Here is a 22,188-nt window from a genome sequence, read left to right on the forward strand (position 1 = left end):
TGATTGATTACCAACTAAACAGCTTCTAAGTTAACAAAATGTACTTGTTAAAAAGAAAGAAAAAAAGGTTACAATTAGCTATTCTAAACCATTGCCACAGAGTTTAAAATTGCCTTTTCCTGTCACCTTTCTTCCTGGAGCAATATGTTGCTTAGAAATACTTGCTATTAACATGCACTTTCTGCTATTGAATCTAGTTAGTAATTCTAATTTGTATGTCTTCAAAAGACAGGGGAAATGCAGAACTTCCACTGTGTAGTTTTGCTTGTCAGTCATGTAACTTTGCAGATGTCACCATGCTATGAGACTGACCATGATTGTTTAAAGTTTTCTTAGGGGTTTCTTTTGCGCTAGTTTCAGCTTTGAGGTTACTGTAGTAGTAGAATCTTATGAAATTAGTTCTTAAGTCAAATTGCTCTTACTTTGGCAAGGTTAGGTCTTGTTAATTAAGCTTACCTGAAGCCCTTCTTCAGAGGGTAGAAAACATACAGGTCTGTTTTTCTTAGATAATGAAAAATAGGCATTAAAAATCATGTCAATATGCTCATGGAAAAGATCATATAAAAGATGCAAAATGTTAACAACTTGTCCAGATCTTAGTGTGCCATCTAATGTAAAAAAAATTTTCACTATTCTTGTGTATCAAAGTCATCATTAAAAAACATTCCTCCTTTTCTTTCAAACCAGATCTGGAGATATTATTTTTTTCAGTTGCAGTCAGATGTAGTTCCTGTTCATGTACATTAAACAAGTTAAATCCTAAGAAGTGAGGCAATCATCAAATTTCAAAACTAAAATTTTATTATGTCATCATGCATTTTCTCAGGGAGGAAGAGATAGGTAGATAGATAGATGGCTCAAGATATTTTTGACTGAAATGTCATCTGAAATCTGATAGGGAATATAATTAACTAGAATAGAAGCAGATTTAGTTTAGTTTAAAATTTGTTATTGTTTGTTTATATGAAACACTAAGAACTTCTCAAGGTCATCTTGTAGGTAGGGCAGAATTACTAAATGAACATGTGTTTTCACGTTCAGGTGAGCCACCAAGCTGCTCTAAATCCCTGTGTCACTCTCTTGAGGCACTGAAGTTTATATTACAGTGAGTCAGTGGGTGTTGTTTTTCTTGATTATTCTTTTTCCCCCATTATGTGATATTTCTTCCCTCTTTTTGACAATGATATGATCTCTAGAAAGCAGCACATATAAGAACATGCCAGTTGGGTTTCAGCAGTGCTATAGTCATCCTACTGTGCATTGATGCTTCTTGCTGGTTTCAGTGACTCCATTAAGACTAATTTCTATTACATGTACAATAAGTAGAGCACCCTCCCAGGTTCATGTGGCATTATTTAATGTCTGAAGCTCTGGTGTTGAGCTGTATGTCATCACCAGTGCTCCTTGTTAGAATTTGCAGCCTGCCTCATTCATTGTTCTCCCTATTTAAGCTATATTATTACATGATAAAACAAAATTCCTGGTGGTTATACACAGCCTTCCAGGGAGTTGCACAATACTTAGTATTTATTGTGGGTTTTTTTCTGGTAGTATCTATTAGTTAGCAACATGCTTAATACCATGTCTTTTCTAACAATTTTAGCACCTCAGAGTCCCTCATCTATGCTGAGAAGCAGTTTTGGAGAAACATTGTTACTAATATTAAATGACTGAGATAGGCTTAATCTACTCAGACTGACTGACTGATGAAAGCACCAATAACACTAGAATTGGGGGTGTGGGGGGAAGAAGCAGAAATGAGGTGTAACCAGTGATTGATTTCTAATTTTTTTGGAAAAAAAAATCAATATGCAAAAGCATTATTTTAAAATGCAGGGATGAGTGATAACACAAAACAACTCTAACTAATAAACTTTTTAGATTCTGCTTCATATGTTTACTTTTCATTAAATTTAGGGATGGTTGTGACTATGTTGTTGTGATTCAGTCAACATTTATTTCTATCTGGTTTTCATATACAAAGGCATCAGGATGCCAGAAAATAAACTGTTAACGGAGAATTAACTTCTTTGGCACGCTTTCATACTTATCTTCCAAATTAAAGAAAATGAAATGGGCAGAAGCAGAGTGTAGATTACCTCCTTTTTGTCAAAAATGGTGGGAATTTGAAAATTAATAATAAAAAAGGGAACAGATGCAGTAACATGCCAGAGGGAGATTAATGTGGAGAGTAAAATCTGTGAGCAACAAAACTGAAGCAAACTGAATCAGTGGGAGGTGGTTGTACAATCAAAATCAGGATAAAAGAGAAATTACAAACAACCCTGCACTTGTCAAAGTAGTAGTAATGAAATCCTGACTCTGCCAGCAGCGAGAACCTGTGTTAGCACTTTGGGGTAAGGCCGGGAGCCGGGTGCCAGGTAGGAGGGCAGCGCGAGGCTGCTGGGCGGCAGCCATCGCGTGTGGAACAGATGGCGGGGAAAGCTGGCCGGGGAGGGGCTCCTTCGCAGAGCTAATCAGACAGTAACGGATAGGGCAGCTGGGAGGACTGACCACCGCCAGGCGAGCGGCGGGGTAGCCGCAGCCGTGCGCGATGTGTGCAGTGGTGTGCCCGCCGGCCGCACGCGAGACCTTCCAAGGTCTTTGCGGCGCCGCCGCGGCCGCGCGGAGTTGGGAGGCGGGCGGGGACGGGCCCGGGCCCGGGCCGGCTCCGCGGGCCTCGGCGGCCTCCGCGCGTCCCGCCGGCCGCATCGCGCCCCCGCCTTCCTCACAAACGCTCTCGGCCCTGCCCTGTGCTGAGGTGGCGTGGTTTCGTGCCTTGCCGTAGCGGTGTAGCGAACGGAGAGTGTGGCGAGGGACAGGAATGCGAAAGCACGTGGGCCCGGGGACTGCTCCGGGAAACCGACAAGGAAACTTTGCTCCCTTGAAAGGCGGGAGAGCCGTAGGTCGGCACTTTCCCACTGGGCTGGGCCCCTCCAAGAATGGAACCAGTTTTCTGATGTTTTATTTTTGCACTTCCCTACTCATAAATGAGAGCTTGAGAGGGATGAATGAAGGTCCGAGCCTTCTGATCCTGAGTCACATGAATAATTTGACTCGCGTAAGAAGTAAAGATAATAGGATTTCTTGTGCAAGTAAGAGGTAGTCATGTGTGAGAGGATTACTAGGTCATGTCCCGTGTTGATGACTGTCAGCTTGAAAGAGAAATGAAAACAAAATTTTATCGAGGAAAGGGGGAAATAAAATCCTGAAGTGTAGCAAGGGAGATCTTACCTATTACTACCTGGGTTTGTTTGATCAGGATATGTGATACTTTTTCAGAAAATTTTAACAAATAACCAGCAACATATCCTGCATCTGCTTTTTGAACTTGTGTGTATCTTGTCTGCAGAAGGTTTATAGTTTGGCTCAATTATCCATTTTGAGCAGGGAGGGGAGGAAACATTACAGGGATTTGAAATAGGTAATATAATATAGCCATATGCTATTTATGCAGCAGTTTCTGCAATAAATCTAATTTGGTGCTGTCAAAAAAAATTAGACTTATTTGCTATAGCAGCACATTAGTAAATGATTGTGGTAGCTTTGAAAGTTGTCATTCACTCTGCTTTACTTGCAACTGAATCTTGCAGAGCTTTTTTTTTGTTCCCCCTTCCTTTTCCCCTGAGCAACTCTGTGAAAATCGGAGCTCTTTGTCCTGCAGCTGTAGAAACTGCAAATATTTTCACTACTGAAAAGAAGGGCTTGCTTTAAGGGAATTGAAGATGGAGGTGGAAGAAAGAATAGCCTCTATTGTTAACAATCATATGAATGCATATGTGGAACAATCAATAAAGTGGTGGGGGATAAATTTCTCCCTTGCCTACAGGTTTTCATAGTGCAGCTGAAATTGTTTATCTGATTATACAGCATGTAGATAAATTAGCTGTTCTGCGTTATTATAGGAGGTAAAATATTTTACCTGCCACGATAAGACCATATGCTGCTTTATGAAGACTGATACTGAGTGATTTGAAATAAATCGGTTCTGTCGTCTTCTGGCAGGGCGTTGTAAAATTTTCTAAGCTGATACACTTTGTGTCAAGATAACACACAATTATTTAAATATCATCCTATTTAATATTTTAAACATATTTAAGTGATTGTACAAACATATAAAGACCATTGATAAATTTTATCAGGGAAGGAAAGAAAAGGTAAGTAAAGGAGTAAAGAACAAATACAAAATCATATGTTAATTTTTAACATTAAAGTGTTTATAAATTATTATTAATTTTAACATGATTAACAATTGTATTTATTCTCCTACAATAAATATTTCTTAAGAAAAAGACAATAATGTTCAGATTTTAGTATTAGATTAATCTAAATTTTTTTTCACGGCATTTAAACTGCAACTGGTCACATCAATGATCACATCAGGTTGTTGAGGCAGCCAAATTGCTGCTGCATGTAGAGTGTGGTTCAGGAGCAGTGACAATACTTAAAGCGCTTTGGAGCGAGTGGTGAATTCAGATGAAACACTGAAGAGACTAACTGCTGTAGAAAACAAACATCTTTATAAGGTCTTTGTGTTGAGCAGTTATTATTCAGCACTAACAGTAATAAGTTTATGAGTGTGTATCAAATATTTACTTTGGTCTCATTCAAATTAGGTTTTTTATTTCTGTGACTAATGACAACAGGATAATGATTTTTTTTTTTTTTTGAACCAAAGAAGTCTTTCAGATACTTGTATTCAAGGCTGCTGGATTTTTTGCTGAATTTGCTACTGGAAAAAATGGTTCTGATTTTTATCATTATTTCTGACTTGTTCTAAGGCTTTTCTCTCAAGTGCATCGAAAGCCTGTCTTTACAATAAGCTAAAATGCACTTTTTGTGTCAGCACTTGGTATTTGTGAACTTCAACAATTTTAAAAGCTGTCTTGTGCTTTCAGAAGTATATTCAAAGTTGTTTGTTTTGTGCAGTCACAGCGGTTGTTGATTTGTGGGTGTTTTTCCTTTGCTGTGCAAAATTCTGCTCCTTAAGTTCTTGCCTAGAAAAAAAATCCAACAGAAAACCCAAAAGGTCGTCAGCTGGAGACTTTATCCAACTTCAGGTCGAAGAGCATCAGCCTGTAGGTTGTCACTGCTGGGAGCAAGTGGCTGGTGGATGGAGGGCGGAAGGAAAACAAATCACCTGGGCATGCAGGCTTGGCCGCCCGGCTGCCCTCGCTCCTCAGCCCTTGGGCAGCGCCCTGGTGCCGGTGGCTGGTCGGGAGCGGCTGGGCCGGGAGATGCCCATCCTGAGTGAGCAGATGAGCTGCTGCCGGCTGCTCGACAGGGCTCAGCTCCTCGCCCTGCCTGTGCTGGCAGCCTGGCAGGGTTAATAAGTGTGCTGCTCTGGGTTGCCCCTGTGGGTTTGGTGGTTTGCATGTCAGACTATAGTTCTGTAGAAATAGGAGCAACTTTTCGTGATTAGCTTCTCCTTGTTGGCTTCTACAGGACTTAAATCACTGGGGAATTAAAGAGTCTCTCTAGTCAGGTGGGACATTGCTGCATCCTCTTTTTGTACCAGGGTTCCTCTTCTATTTCCAGTGCATTTGTTCACCTGTATCTGGTTTCCCATGGAAGAAGACCATAGTATAAGAAAATACTTCCTTGCAAATGCAGGGACTAATCCCTACAAAAGTGATAGATCAGTATTAAGTTTTTATTCAGCTAAATTTAGGCAGTATTTGTCAATGCAATTTTCATTAAAGTCAAATTCAGACCTAATGTAAGTATAAATACAATTCTGCTAATGAGATTGGATTACTTCCTGGATTTGATCCAGAAAACTTTACTTTAAATTCATTTTTGGTAAAGAGGTAATAAAATGGGTGGTTTATTATAATTGCGTACAAAACTTCAAATATGTATTTTATTTTTTTGGTATTGTATTTATCTTGTGAAAGGTTATCTTTTTTTTTTTTTTTTAAGAATACCAAGGTGTGCTGTGAAATTGAAGGTATTTCTTGTTTTAGAAGAATGAGACTCTCAAGGAGGTTAGTTAATAATTCAGGAACTTTTGGTTATTAGAGTCTATTCCTAAAAAGAAATATGGACACAGGAATTGCTAAAAATAATGTATCCTGCTAACAATAAGAATTTAGTTTCAGCCTCTCTTTACAATTTGCCTCAATGTGGAAGACAGTATTCTAACAAAGAGTTGCATATGTGTGTTTTAGAAGCCTTGAAAACAAGAAAAAAAAATATTATGGATTTTTTTCTTTAAATAGTGTTGCATTTGAAACATCAGCAGGTAGGGCAAAAAAAAAAACCTGCAGATTAAATAATTTTAAATGAGTGCTCTTGACCTCTTTAAGATTTTACTGTAAACTTACTCATTCAATTGTTCCCATTTTCTCTTTGTATTTTTAGTCAATATCTCTGTTACATAGAGTCAGAGTCAAAAGTCTTCATTTATTATTTTATTTATAATATTTTTATTAGCCTTTTCCACTTCTTCACATAGCTCTTGCAAAGTCTTTCTCAGATTGTGCTAGCCCTAGCAAGAAGGAGCAGATTCATGTATTTGAAGAAAAACACGTTAGTTGTTGGAGTTAACAAATAATGATTAAAAGCTATTCTTTTGCTTCTTACTATTTCTCCTATACCCCAAACTGATCTTCACAAATACAGGACTGTAAAGAACTTCATCTGCTGCTGGTTAGCAGAAGTGGATTTAAATCTACACCGACAGTTCATTTGACAATGACCTTGAGGGGCTTTGCTTCTTGAAGAAGAAAGCAGAAGCTTGCGGTAAACAAAGTTCACTTCTGACAGATGGATTGAATGACAGAAAGGTTGCAAGTGCCAGAATAGCCCTGGCAGAGGAGGAAATGTTCAGTGGAATCCAACAGGAGAGGAGGTGTGAACAGGTGCAGGGTTGCTGACGGAAGGGGAACCAGATGGAAGGAGCCAGAGCCAGTTTATTTAAAGGAAAAGGCAGAAAACACTGAAAGGCTGTGCGATCAGTGGCTAAAAGTGTGCATGGAAGAAGGTAAAAATTCACAAAGCAAAACTGCACAGTGGGATATCTAGCACTTAGCATAATGGTAGTAATTTGTGAGTTTCGTTTTAAAGTTGCTATTGAAATATGTTTCTCCCTTACTCTTGACAGCATAAAGAAGAGATTTATAACCTGTCCAAAAGGAAAAAAAAAAACCCTAACAAAACCACCACCAAAAACTTCAAATGTTATGCTGCCTGTCCATTATTACTAATACTGCAGGCAGTTACAATCAGAATAATATAAAAATTATGCCACAGCTGAAGAAATTAATAAAAGGCATGTAAGGCTGGATTTTTTTTTTTAACTCACCTGTTTGTATCTAGCTCTTGTGACCTGTGGGCAGATGAGCATTGTTTTCATTAGGATCTTTTTGTAAGATCTAGAGCAAATTGACAATTGTCAAGTACAGTGTAATGTTAGCACAGTATTTCTCATCTTTTTTGCTTTTGGTCATAAGTCTGTCAGTTTGCTGGAATGTGCAAGTGGTAGCTTGCTGTAGGATGGGGTAGAAATCTAGCTTACCCTAGATCAAATTCCCTGAAAATCAAATATTGTCTTTCAAATTGTCATCCTGAAGAAATGCTTTGTTCTGTCAAAAGATTCTGCTTCTTCCCAAGCTGTTCTTGTGAGGCTTGGTCCTTTGCAGGCAGGGAAAAAATCATTCTTCAACTTCTTATTGATTTCAGCAATAGTTGGGGATCATTATCAACTTCCACATATTGGGCCTGTGGCAAATTAAGCGCAGGTTGTGTGTCTGTGTCTGTACCTAACATGTGAAAAATGCAGGTAAGTGTTGAGCAGTCGCTCACAGTGCATCTGTGATCTACTGGATCGTTCAGCTGTGCTGAGCTGATCCGGATCAGGTGTGAGCACACAGGCACTTTCCTTTTTAATTAGCTAGAGCATGCAACGCCGTGTTTATGCTGACTTTATGCCAGCTGCAGGAAGGACAGATGATACCTGATTCAGCATAAAGCTTGCTGGTACAAAGTTAACGTACCAAAAACATTGGGTTTTTGAACAAATTTAAATTGGCAGAGTGAGTTCAGAGCAGATCAGGTCTCTGCATCATTTAGCTGCATCATTTTTTGATTCAATGGTAGGAGCCTGATGGTTGGATTTACTGTATTAACAAGCTGAGCCTTGGAGTACAGAGTCACAGTTATTTGAACCTGGTCTGAGCCTATGCAGTTGCTGAAAAGCAAGTCCCTAGAGTGGCAATATATGGCTATGTTTAGCCACATTTGCAAGGGCCTTGCTTCTGCTGACACTGGAAGACAGGCACCTGTGTGATCAGAGTATTCAAGGAGTTATTCGGATGGAAAAATAATAATTTCTTGAAGAATGGGTTGTGTGAGTGCTCATTGTAAGAGGATGAAAAGAAGGACCACACCTGTTATATTGACATTGTCTGCCTTAAATGGGTCCTGAAGCTGCATTGTAAGAGGCTGCTGGTGCCAAATTCAAGAATCACTATAAATCAAGAAAATGACTCCTTTATTTTAAATAGAGGGAAAATAATTTGTGTAAATTTGTGTATGCAAAACACATACATGTAAAAATCTTCTATGTTAAGCAATTATTTTAATATACAGTCATTTGTAAAAGTGGCTTGTAGAACAAAGAATATTCTAGAGAAGTGTGCAATATTGAAAGTGCTCAGGCTATGTACTAAGACTTCACAAAGATCACCTCTCCCCATGCTGTATTTAATTGTGTGTTTCTATAGGGACTTAGGAGCCAAATAGTTCACAATCTGATGGTAATAGTCATGAGAGAATTGACGTTTACTTACAAGCTACATATCTTGATGACAAAGCTTATAAATGTGACAGAAAATTCAGATTGTGATTCTATGTCAGTATATTTGACCTAATATGAGATGCTAATTACTGTTAGAGGTGCTTTTTTCTTCTCTAACATCAAAATAGAGGGAAGCCATTGATAATATTTGGTTGTGACTTGATATACAGAGGACTATTGATATTGAAGAGAAGTTATTGAGGAACTGGTGGTTTTCTGGATATATCTTGATGGCAATAATGCCAAAAGAATAAAATCATGCTATAGGCTAGGTGTTTGCAAATTCTTACTGTTACGCTGAATGTAAAGTAAGAAATGCGGTCTTTTCATTTTGTTAACTGACCTCACAGATAGAAGTAGAGATGTAGAACTTAACTGTGTTAAGGTTCCTTAATTCATAGAAACTTCCATAGGAGCAACACTCTGTGTTACTGTATGTCTGTTCCTATGGTCCTACAGATTTTCATCTGTCTCATGCCCACTAATATCTCCAGTTAGTTGAAATAATTTCTAAGTAGATTTCAAGTATGGCAAGTAGGAGTAGGAATTCTTTTCACATGCAGTCATTAATGTAGTTTCTCCTGGTGCCTCAGTATGGCTGAAAGGGCAAAGTGGAAGTTTTGGACTGAAGTGTTTCATTGTTTCTGTAGACTTCTTGTTATTATATAAAGTGGAAATAAATACAGACATTATAAAGCAGTTTCAGTATTGTGACTGCAACCTAAATAGAGGGATATGGAAAAAAAATCAGTGGGTACATGAAAGTTATATGCACTGACTTCTGTTCCAGCAAAATTTAAATTCTTAGAAAAAAACAGAAAATAGTATAACAAGTTGACATTACTTGAATTCTGGGAATGGGGATATAGGTGATGAGTTACCTGCATTTTGGGGAAAATTGTTTCAAGCTAATTTGTCAATTAATTGTAGTTAGTCTCTTGGTGAGGTTGGGAATCTGTACAGAGCTTAATATTTTCTTTTTTTTGCCCCCCAAAAGTATTTCTTATTATTTGAAGTGGTTTTTTGAAATAGTAGTAGCAGACTGGAAGAGTTGTTTTTTCCAGCCTTTCATCTCAAGTAGGGTAGTGAAGTTTCATTTGGTTTCATTAACATACTTTAAATGAATTTCTACTTTCAAGTTATTTCTGTAGCATCTTCTAACTTCCTAGATCTATATTTAAAGAGCTGGATCAATTTGAATGCTGAATTTTTTTCCCCTTGACCTTTACATAACTTTTCTAATTGCTTGTAATGCTTCTCATGGTTCTCATTGCTTCTCGTTGTTATGAGAAAAAAGCTCTGACATTTCATTATTTTAGGAAACTCTGTATTTCTCAAATAATACAAGAAACAATATTTAAGGGTTTTTTTGTTTCATTATGTTTTTTTGAGCCTCAGTTCTCATGAATTGCCCACATGTATCCTGAGAAATGATGCAGTCCTTCAAATCCACCAATTAATTTAATAGTTGGGTTTCTTCAAAATTTGACCATGCAAATATAGATTTTACTGAAGCTCACCAAACACAGTGTGCTGGCTGGGGCAGTTTCCAGAAACTTGAGCTTTCTGCTGAGAAGACCTGGCAGCCAACTCCAGAATCAGCATCCAGTCAGCTCCCAGAAACTGACAAAAAGAGCAACTCAGTGGGTAATTCCCTCAATGGGATACAGGAAGGGCAATTTTTCAGCTCCTTGGAAAGGTTTAAAGAAATGACCTGATCATGATGCTTTTAAAAGATACTTCTACATATTTCTTGAGAAAGCATGAACTCATATGTCTGTTTTATATTTTTTTTTGCCATAATAACATTAATTTCATGCCTTTCTTTTGCCTTGTAAAAGCACCAAGAGTCATAAAATCCAATCCACACAAGCACTGAAAAAATCAAAACCTTTATTACAAAAATTCAGATGGAAAAAAAATCTACAGTGTTTAATAAGAGGAAGCAATTAAACACTGTCCAGCTAAGTCCTCATTCAGAGCAACCACAGGTATTAACAAGGTCCTGTTAGGTGAAAATTCATAGGCCTTTCAAAAGAAAACCGAAACAGTCAGTGCTAAACAAAGGTTCCTAGAAGCCTGATTTAAAGGAAAGGGAGAAATCTTGTGACCCTGAGCCTTCTTACTGAGTTGATCCAAACATATGAGCAAGGTGCACGCTCTAGAATTCTGTTAATTTAGAAGGTGTGGAAAGCAATAATTTTGAATCGCAGCTACATTTAAAATCAACATGTGCCTGTTTACCTGCAGAATTACAGGTCTTACTGTGTTGCATTTTCTTACTTAAATGTTTGAAAATACTAAGATTGGATAGCATATGATAAAACTCAGTAAACACATTCTCTTTTGTAAATAGCTGAATGGGGTACTGCAGAGCTGTTAAATTGAAAGGCTGGTCTGAAAGGAGTTATAGAAGTTTTACATTAATACAGAGAATTATTTAATACTGTTCCTGGGGAGCATGACTTCTTGGTAAATTGGGGTTTTTTTTCCATGGTTGTAGGCCAGCCTTTAGACTTGTCTGCTAACCTGAAAAAATAAAAAATGGGCCCTTGTTCTTCTGTGTATGACATACATACAAAGATACATAAAAAATACAGGGGAAAGAAGTTTTTGAAGTGTGATCTTATTCTGTATACCTTCTCTTATGACCTTTATCATTGTGAGTTTTGAACAGTGTCTGGTAATAAAGTTAGAGATAGCAAAAAATTTTCTTATGTGTCCCCTTAGAGAATAACTCAGGTATTGTGACATCTTGTTTCAGCTTTTATACTTTTTTTTCCTTTTTATCATGAATGTGTGGTTTGTTTGGTTGTGTTTTTCTCTTCCTATAGCCTGAGAGAAGAGCAAGGATATACTCTAATTTTCCATTCTTCCTTTGACACTTGCAGCTGAAATAAGATAAAATAGCCTATGAGAAGGTGATTCAGAAAGCTACTAGTAATGGACAGTCCACTTGACTTGTATTGTTGAAAGTTTTCAAAGTAGACTGCATAAAACACTGCTAAATTTTTGTACCCAAAGTTATTTGGTCTTTAGGGCTTCTAATACATGTAGTCTTTCAAGAGTTTCAATTTATTTGAGTGACTTTATGCAAGGTTTTACTAAAGATACTGGGAGTAAAATACTTGGGTAACTCCTCAGAACTTTTCCAGTTTGGTAGAGAATCTTCTGCTATACATTTATTTTCAAAAATACTGGGTGAGAAAGCTCATTTCCTCTGAAAGAGCTACGGGAGCCTTCAGCTGAGTCCTTTCTCTTTTCTGAGGTAATTTGTTGTGCAGTGGCTCACAGTGCTGGCCCACCTGGCCACATCTTACCTAGGAATGAGGTCTGTTCTGGACCACTGAGGCATGTGGTAAAAGCATCAGTGTTAGGCTTGACTGGTCCTCCTGCTGCCCAAGTCTGAGTGTGGGTGCAGAGTTCCAGGACTGGTCATCATTTAGACAAGTCTTGTTAGTTTGGATAGCTCAAGCATTTGGAACACTAAATGCTGGCTACTCCTTAATGATTTACGAAGTTCAGGTTAAAACAAATCTATAGGAAAGCTAAAATGCTTTATAGTTATATTTTGATATCATAATTAATTTGTAATTAATATGAAATGAAGATGTCAAAAATAATGGTATAATAACCTCTTGTGTATCACTGAACTGAGATAATTGCTAGAGTATTTTAATTTGTCCAATTAAGTTCTTAGTCCTTACTAATGGACCATTAGCTTTTTTAAAAATGCAACATGTTGATCTCATGGAAAAATCAAATAGTCAATATAGGAAACATGGTTGCTTCAAATTGTAGTTGCTTTGCCAGAAGAAATACTGGCAACCTCCAGTCAGAGGCCTAATTCTATATTAAGAATTAATCTGCTTTTTAAATTTTTTTACTTATACTGTTACCAAACTGAAAAGACTCCTTCAGAAATACATACTATTGAAATGTAGTGAAATCCAAACCATTTAACTGTAGTGAAATACATACTATTTTACTGTACTGAAATGCAAACTTTTATCAATCTAAGTTCTGTTTTATTCTAGTCAAAAATAGATGAGCTTTTAGTTATATCAAATATGACTTTTATGTCACTTTACATACTTCCTTTTTCTTTACTGCAAAACCCTTTGGCAAAGAGTGGACTTCTCTTGTAAATGGATCTGTGATCCAATTTTTCTTTGTTAGTGATGAGAAAGGTGTTTTGATTTGGGGGATTATTTTGGTTTGGGGTTTTATTTGGGTTTTTTAAATTAAGTTTAATGGCTCAAATTCAGTCAGCATACCTTCATGTTAGCTTTGAGATCAAAGTGAATTTTCACTTTGAATTTTTCACTTTCAGTTGCAGCAAGGTTTTTTTTAAAGTTTGCCAGAGATGGCAATTTTCTTTTCCTGTGCTATAAGCTACAGTTCACAGTGCCTTTTGTTTTGTCAAGAACATATGAAATGCATAACTTTCATGCACTACAAGCCAATATCAAGTTCATTGAGATATGCAAACCAGTTAATTGAGTTAACTATGGCACTTGACAGCGACAATGCAGGCTTGAAACAGGGGTTTAGAACTAAAATCACTGTGGAAAACCTGTGCTTCAGAATGAGGCTTAAGAAGAGCTTGAGCTTTCTCCACAATTGAGTCTTTGGTTGCTTCTGACTTTGTCCCACAGAAAAGTGGGAAGTCTTCATGAGTTCAGCGTGTCTGCTTTGGTAAAACTGATCAGTGTTGTGACCAATCACATGTGCATTTTAGTGTGTTCAGTGTTTTGCACTTAATAGAGCTAGTGTTTGAATTTGAGTAGAGAACAGGCTGGTGCACTTTAACCACTCATCTCCTATATTTGACCTCTATAGATTAAGTTTTTAAAAGCTCTGAAACAATTAATCTTTAGCTGTTGTTTCTGATTCAGATATTACCTGTGTCATCAAAATTAGTCAGTCGTAGCTGTGCCTTTCATTGTCTCTGTGCTTTCTATTAGTGAATATAAGAAATTCTGAAGTTTTTTTAGAAGGAGGCCTCTGATGTCTTTGCACTAATGCTGGAGGGACAAAGGACTGTTTCCTTCTATATACAGTCCATAGATTTTCTTTTACTCTAAATTGTGAAAGAATTGATTTAAGAAATTGCAATTGGATAGACAATGTCAGAGCTTCTAGAACTCCTCCAGTATTTGTTGGTTGTAGCAGGAAGGTTACCAATAGATTCTAAAATCTCTTGGGCTGCCTTCTGCATGTTTTATACTTTTTTTTTTCTCCCTGTATGTGCTGGGGAAATTTTCATGTGGAGGGCAGAGAGATTGAACTTAGAGAGCGGGTTCATGTCAAGGTGTAGATAAAGGACATGCCACTCTGTTTAGACAGATTTGGCTCCAGGATATATTTTTGCTTCTGAGCTGTTCTAAGCACCTCAGATATTGTTCTGTGTGGCATTGGATGTGTTTTAATTCCAAACTTTTAAGTCCTAAGAAGCTGCTCTTCTGTGTTAAGAATTACCTGTTGTCCTAGTTTTACAACTGAGCTTTTATCCACTGTATAAATTCATCTTCAACCACCCCATACACACTTCAGCCGCAGGGCACTCACCACACATCCATGGTTTCTGAGCTCTATGCAGTAAGTGACACAGGGGAGTGGCTTTTTTTGGATGGGTCCCCTACACAGGAGAGTGTTTTTGGGGGCAGTAGATTCTCCATTTATATTGAACTTGCTGGTTAGCATGAGTTCATTGGGGGGCCCTAACAGTGAGGAATGGACCTTCGCAGGTTTGCCTTGGTAGCTTGAGCTGTGCAGCTTGCTGCACGCTGAAGGTTACCCCCAGCAGAAGGCCAGCCAGCCAGCTGTGTGCCAGATGACTGCACAGCACCCACCTGCACACAGCCATCTCACATGAGAACTATTCAAGAAAATACTGTGCTACTGACGCTTTCTTGAGCTGGAAGCATCAGAGGAATGTGAGAGGTGCTGGTGGCTTCTTTTTCCTTTAGTTTTTTTAGCAATCCAGTGCTATAACAACTTTCTGAAGATAAAAAACATTTGTAAAATAAAGGGGTTTGCACAGACTGGTTTCCAACAAATGTGGGAAAAATATTCTTAGTAATGCTTTCCATATTTGGAGCTTACACTGAAAAAATGATGGGAGCATCACTCCTTATGATAGCCCCAATATGATTACAAAGCAATTCTGAGAGTGATGTGATAAAGTGCTATTCAATATATGAAATTTCCTTTAAAAATGTGCTTTGTTTCCTTAACTCTCTAATATTTTTGCTATCTAAACGTATTTGCTGTCTTCCCTCAGAAGAAACTGCCTGTGATTTCCAAGGGAGTTTTGCCTAAGGTAGGGCTTGAAACATCAGGACCAGGAATTAGTGTAATGTGACCCACCATTTGTATTGCTTTGGGGTAAATTTGAGAGAGAAGATTTAACATTGTGTGTGTCATGCTGAGATATTGCAATATCTCGGATGGGTTATTAGGCACCAATCCAAAGGTTAAGTGCAGCAACCACATGAGATGTGGCTTTATCCTTACATGATCTGTGCCCGTGTTCTGTTTTGTAGTCCTCTGAAATAGGTAATATCCCTAGAATAAAACATGTTTATAAGACTTTTTGAAGCCTATCCCAAGCTTTTAAATGTCATTTCAGTAGAAAGGTGTTCGCTCACATAATTTGAAATCTAGAAATCAATCCTTGTATGTGTGAACTCACTGACGTTTTAAATGTGGATCCCAATGTGCACCAGATAAATATTCACGACCTTTGGGAAAGTCTAGATCTGAATTTACAGTTCAGGATCTTTTCTAATTTACATGCATATATCTTTTTGGGGTTTTATTTTCCATGCTCTTTTTGCTTGGCTTACATTAAATAAAATGCTTCAATGGAGTGTGGTAGTCTAGCATTTGTTTTGCCTCAGGAGTGGATTGCCCCATCTTGCGTATCTGGTCAAGTAAATTGCTCTCTTGCCTGCATACTTCAATAATAGTACTGGGCTTTAGACCTTCCTGTACAACCCCCCAGTGAGCAGAACCACAAGGGGCTGGGCCTGTGTGGTGCTAGCAGTCTACTCTATTGTCATGGATGCATTCATCTCCTATTTACATAAATTAATAGTTAAAACTTGTTTGGTTGCTCAAGAAAACTCATTAAGCTTTCAGAGTAGCTGTATCACGAGCACTGTGGCAATCGCTCCCACTGACTTATCTCCTGCTGATTCACTGGGAACCAGTCCATCTCAGGGTCAGGTCCCTAAGCTTCATTGCAGAATTAAACAAATAGCATTTAAAAGAAAATGCAAATAATATGTGCAGTTCAGGGTGAATGTTGGTAAGCTTCCTTATAAAAAAGAGGTCGTGATTAAAATTTTTAAAAATAAAATCCTATTTTTGTCTGCAGGGCCAATTTTCTCTCAGGAAATAGATCATACTTTTTATCCATTTTCTGCTAGTCACTGGAGAATGTTTGACATTGTAAGAGAAAGGTCAGTTTCTATAACCTGAAGTGGGAGGAGAGTGTTTAATGTGAAAAGCTTGGCCAGATTTTTTTTTATTATTATTATTATTATTTGAATGTTCTGCTTTGCCCTTTTAATTTATCCTCTTCACTATATGATTTTTATTTTTCTTTATTTCCTCTTTGGTTTTTTTTTGTAGATTGGAGAAAGAGAACATTCAGCACAGCATTAGCAATGAAGCAAAGGCCCGAGCCCTTCAGGCCCAGCAAAGAGAGCAGGAGCTGACACAGAAGATGCAGCAAATGGAGGCCCAGCATGAGAAAACTGGTAGGTGGTAGGGAAAGATTAGAGCCTGGGCACTCACTCACAAGCCAGGCCCACGCCTTACTGTGAAATGACATCAGGAACACCTGTAACCTTTGGCTGGCCGAAGGGAGCAGATGCTAACTACACCGGAGATTCCGAATTACATATTAGTTAGCGTTTAAAAGAGAAAATGGAAAGTATTGCCCACTGTCTGTTGATTTCAGAGTGCTGCTCTCACATCTGCTGCACCATCTGGATTATGAGTTTATTTACCTGTGTTCAAGAAACGTAAAGCTGAGAGAGACCACAACAAAGTAGAAAAACAAAGGGCTTGTTTTTGGCTGGATTTTCAGGCACACATGTTATATAAAGAAAATAGCATCAGAAGCTCTGCGGGAAATGCTCCGAGCTTACAGTTAAAGTCTCCTGAATAGCATTGAACAGTTCCCACAGTACACACATTATAGCTACTCTAAAAGCTTAATGAGTTTGCTTCGGCATCCAAACTGGAGAAAAGCTTTAGCCATTAATCGGTTCTTAATTCACTGTCGCAGCTGGATGTAATTCACTGGCTCCAAATTGATATGTTCCTTTATTTAATCTTTGCAGCCTCAAACATTTTTAGCATTACCATGTGCCTCCCCCACATCCTCAGTCTAGAAGAAAGATGTTTAATCCCTTACATACTTCAGGTTCTCATAATAGGAGACTTCATTGCATTGACTTAGCCCATCAATAACATCTAACTTTAATCTGGAAGTAAAATGGGTTTTCCAAACAAACAAAAAAGAGCTTTTTGTATTATGAAGTACTATGCCAGCAACATTAATAGAGGTGCATATTATAAATAAACAAAAAAAAGGCATTTTTGAGAGATGAAATCTGTAACCCACAAGCATGGAAGGGAGGAGGAGTTTCAGCTGTTAAAGAACACGATATATTTATGTGTTTAACAAAATACCATATTTACCCACCAGTCATGCAATACTTTCAGGAAAACTATACAACATATATTAATTATAAGGAGTGTTGGATAATACATAAGGTAGTAGGCATGCTATTTAATTTTCTGCCTTTTTTTAGTATTATCACAGTACTAGAGAACCTTTCCATGTGTTCAGGGAATGCAAACAGCTACATTATGGCTGCTGCCTACACTGTAGGAGAAGAAAAGAAGCTCTCAGAATAATTTTTTTCCTCTTTTAGCCAGCACATCTGCATATGACCATGTGTGATTTTGCACAAGAGAAATGTAATTTACCTTCCTGGTGCATTAATTGTCCCTGTATACAAAAATGAAACAATATTATGTCTGGGTCTGATTTTATGTATCTTTAGTAGAATTAGAGGGAGTTGAAAATTATAGTCATTTATAATGTGTATGAAGAAAACCTTTTTTATCATAACCTTACACACATACAAGGAATTTGGGCAAGAGTGGTCATGCTTTCACTGATTTTAAAAACAGAAATCAAGAAAGATCATTTTGCAGTATCTCCCTTCTGAAAGAATAAAGATATCTGGATTCTAGGTCATGAGTTTAGGTGTAGTCCAAACTGATAGTAACTGAAAATTACTTTAGAAAATGGTTTCATTTCAATTGTCATTGGGCAGGAAGTCTAAATCTTTTCATTTAAGAATAGAAAATTACATTATTCATGGTAAGCTCAGGACACAGTAAATAAAAGAACTGCTGTTTTAAGGAGATACTGAAATGAGTCTACAGTGTGAGCATTTGGGTTGCTGGTGTATCCTCTGCACCAGTTGAGCAAGCAAAAGTCTGCTAAAGCATGGCTTGCCAATTTTATTCCTCCTAGAAATGTCAGTGAACTTCTAGCTAAAAAGCAAGCCCACCAGATTAGATATCTAGTCTTCACAGTGATTCTTCTCTTACAAGACCAGATTCGGTGGCAACATTTCTTTAACACTTCAGCTAATTCTGACATAGAGCCTTAATTTGGTAAGTGATGATGTCCAAGTAGCTGAAGTTTAAAAAACATTTCAAAGTAGAATGAACTAGAAGAAAGAAATTAAGAATATATAAAATTGTTTCTATGTTATCTATAAATTTATATAATTGTAATTTTATAGTATCATAATTTTATGGTTTCTAGTAGAAGAACTGGATTCATTGCTGACCTCCCAGAATACGTTCATAGCAAAATTAAAGGATGAATGTTTTGTGTTCGCAAAAAAGTTGGAACAAATGTCAGAAAAATACAGGTTAGTATGTTTGTGTTAACCTGACTCTTTCATTACTAGGACACGTTTCTTTATCTTTTTATTTGTATTTTAATATTTTTCATTTTGTCTCGGGTATTATATATCATATCAATGTAATATATGCCCCTTAAGAATTTGGTATAATATATGTCCCTTAAGATTATGTTTCTGACAATTCAAATTTCTTGGACAATTCCAATGTAAAAATTGCATAGAATTTTCTTCCTTGTGTTCATATTCTTAATATGAAAGATAGAAAATTGTTTAAAAAGCTACAATTCAAGTTTATCTGAAGTTATATGAAAAATGCTAAAGATTCAATGATGTCAAAACTGTTATAATTTTATTTATTTACTCTAGTACTCTTTTCACAGTACTACACTACACACTGGATATTGTCTATAAAATAATTGTCATCAAAATTGCTTGTCATTGATGCTCTGATTTTGCTGCTGCTTTTTATCAACCAATAGCAGATCTAAGTTCAAAGCCATTAAAAACTGAGGAAGAGAGCAACACCTGGAAGTAATAATAATTTAAAGATATACAAAGCTATGGAGGTATCTATTCAAAAGTTCTGGAAGATAGAATTATCTTCTAAAGAAAACAGGAATTTTGTAGTTCTTTAGCAGCAAATAATTTGATTTTACATTTTTAAGTATGAAAATAGTATCTGTTGAAACTTTTTTTGGGGTTCATATTTTAGAGTGGTAAACTGGACTTCAATGGAGAGTTGGCATTCTGCAGCTTCTGTAAATGACATGCAAAGTGAATTTGGTAATTAAGGCTAGCATTCATCTGATGGCTGATGGAAATTAAGGAAAACACCCAGCAAAGATAAAATTGGTTTTCAAGACAGGATTTTTCTGCTGGGTGGATTTAATCATCCTCTTGAGGTAATGTAGAAGAGACAAAATTCACTCAGGGAGAGAGCTCATTTACCCGAGTACCCTCTTCCCAGGAATGGTCAAAGGAGAATTTAAGTCAATCACAGACACACACACACACACATGCACACATGTATGTAATAAATATAAATAATGTCTGTAATATATAAAATATATTAATTTCCCATGGGTACTGCCTCCACTGCCCATCCTACTTCCCACTGAATATAAAGTGTTGACTAGCTGTTAAGTGGCTGAAGTTGGGAGATGAATTCCATCCAGAGTGTTTGGGGAAGAAATGAGAAACTTGAGGGACTGTAAGCAATATTTCCATGCAAGTGTTGTAAGGGGTAGTTGAGAGAGAAGCAAAGAAATTTTTTCCTCTGAAAAAGCAGAGCTCTTCTGCTAAAGTAATGCAAAATCTAAATGGATTCAAATCATATTATTATTCCAGCAATAAAAAAGCACACAGACTTTGTTGCTAGAGCTCACAGTCACAGACTAGTAACTGTAAAGGATAAAGGAAAGACAGAAAACATACTGTGAAAACACATTATTCTCTGAAAATAAATACTAGAGATTGCCAAGTGTTTCTCCACCTAGCAGCATTAGCTGACTATGTCAAGGACCTGAAAATGGGAAAAGGAGCCCTCTTGCATCTCCAGGAAGTGGTATTTTTTACACAAGAAACTGTAAGGAAGAATGCATGAATGTGGTTCTGAGAAGTGGTCCTAAAATAGCTTGAGCTTGCCTTCATTGGAGTGGGAACTGCTGCATTCAGTTGCAGGGATAGAGAAATAGGTAGAGACAAAAAAATAGAAGGTAAAAATGAGAACAGCAAGGTGGAACTGGAGGTGGTGGAAAACGACAGACTAATATAGATGCTTCACAAAGTGATGTGATCAGGAGATCAGATGCAGGAAATTATTTTAGCCAAGTTCTAAATACATGATGGGCAGGTATCCCTCAGGAGCACCTCTCTGAATGGCAGTCTTCAGCTCATTGTCCCTGAATGCAGTGTAAAACCACATTCTGGGATAGAATACTGTAGTTTTGTCTTCTGGAAAAAAACCAATAATTTGGGGAAGATTTTATAACTTAGTGCTTTTGTACATTAATAAAGGCAGATCACAGAGCAACAGCATGCCCTCTTTTCACAGAAAATACTTTTCCATTTTTTCTATATTTTTGACCTTACCATAATTTTGGATCTGGGTGTGTATTTTCTTGCTGTACTTCTAGAACCTTTGTGCCTTATTTTCCATGGGCTTAAGAAATTACTGTGTGATACCAATACCATTATTTAATTGGTAGAACACTTGAGCTATTTTAATAACAGATGCAACAGTAATTTTATTGGTTTGATAGGAAGTACTCATTTGTAATAAAAGACATTTCAAATTTATCTGTGACAATGACATATTTCTGCAGTATCAGTTGAATGATCTGAATAAATATAAAAATATATATTTTTATATTTAATTCAGGTTTTCTGAGAAATCTAAACTGAAGTTTTTGTGTTTATATGTAAGCTGGAACCATTTTTTGAGCTAGTCCCTACACAGAGAGGTGTCAGAAAGACAATGTCAGACGAATTATAAACCCCTCAAGCTGTGCAGAAACAAGATAGTGTCTGTGAAGGTTTTCGTATGCATAGGCATGTTTAAAAATATAGTCCTCTGTTGATTTCTTCTCTGTTTCTGTCTTGTTTTGTTCCTTTTTCCCTCTGATTGTCACTGTCTGAGTTTCTAGGTTGTAGATTAATGCTTAACACTACCCACTGTGTATTTGTGATTTGCGTTTTGTAATTAAGGGGAACAATGGGAGTCCATTGGGTCTCGTTATATATAATGGTTGGTTTAATTTGTTTCACTTCTATCTTGTTAATTGTAAATTGATCATTAAGATTTGAATTCTAATCTGTCACCAGGGTTGTGAGTATTGAAGCTAGAGCAATGATCCTGGTTTTAATCACTGATGATGAGAAACAAATTTTATAATTTTGGTACATATTGCAGTTCATATATTTTAACACTGTATTTTATGGTGTTATAAATATTGTTAAATGACTTTTAGTGTAGTTTTACTGTTTGGACTATAATGTATAAATTATATTACTGGTTTGGCAACAGTAGGCATCCAACTGTGTGAGTTTAATTGAAGTAAAGAACACATACCCGGCTGAACTATTTTTCTGCATGTTTGGTTGACTGCAGTCATTGCATTCAATACCAGGAGTGAAATGTTTGTTGAAGGTAGCTGTATGAAGATGGGGAACAGTCTGTCTGAAGATTCTGTCATTAAAATTAGATGCAACAATACTGCATCAGCAGAAAATATTTTAGAGCGTGTGTTTAATTTCTGTGCAAGTACACAATTGGTTTCAAGAGCAGGAAAAGGCAATGTTTAAAAAGCACTGAAATGAAAAAGCTAGTTCAGAGGAGTAAGGGCAGCATTGCCACTTTAGTGTTCAAAAATCAGCTCATCCTAAAGATATCCTGAGTCTGACTTTTAATTTTGACTATTTAAC

At 37.0% G+C, this 22,188-nt stretch overlaps 1 protein-coding gene across 11 annotated transcripts in view; it reads left to right on the forward strand.

The window, feature by feature from the left end:
- The window catches only part of SDCCAG8 (SHH signaling and ciliogenesis regulator SDCCAG8), a 103,960-nt gene that overhangs the window by 40,379 nt on the left and 41,393 nt on the right, over positions 1-22,188 (forward strand). For 7 of the 11 annotated variants that reach the window (XM_064414673.1, XM_064414671.1, XM_064414674.1 and 4 more), the window contains exons 14-15: positions 16,442-16,569; positions 18,663-18,771. The exons of 1 other annotated variant lie outside the window; for it this stretch is intronic. In XM_064414673.1, coding sequence (XP_064270743.1) covers positions 16,442-16,569; positions 18,663-18,771 — 237 coding nt within the window. The remainder of the gene's footprint in view (positions 1-16,441; positions 16,570-18,662; positions 18,772-22,188) is intronic. 3 more of the 11 variants (XM_064414679.1, XM_064414677.1, XM_064414669.1) reach the window with 2 other exon arrangements.

This window comes from Passer domesticus, chromosome 3, assembly GCF_036417665.1.
Source record: "Passer domesticus isolate bPasDom1 chromosome 3, bPasDom1.hap1, whole genome shotgun sequence".
NCBI classification, from domain to species: domain Eukaryota; kingdom Metazoa; phylum Chordata; class Aves; order Passeriformes; family Passeridae; genus Passer; species Passer domesticus.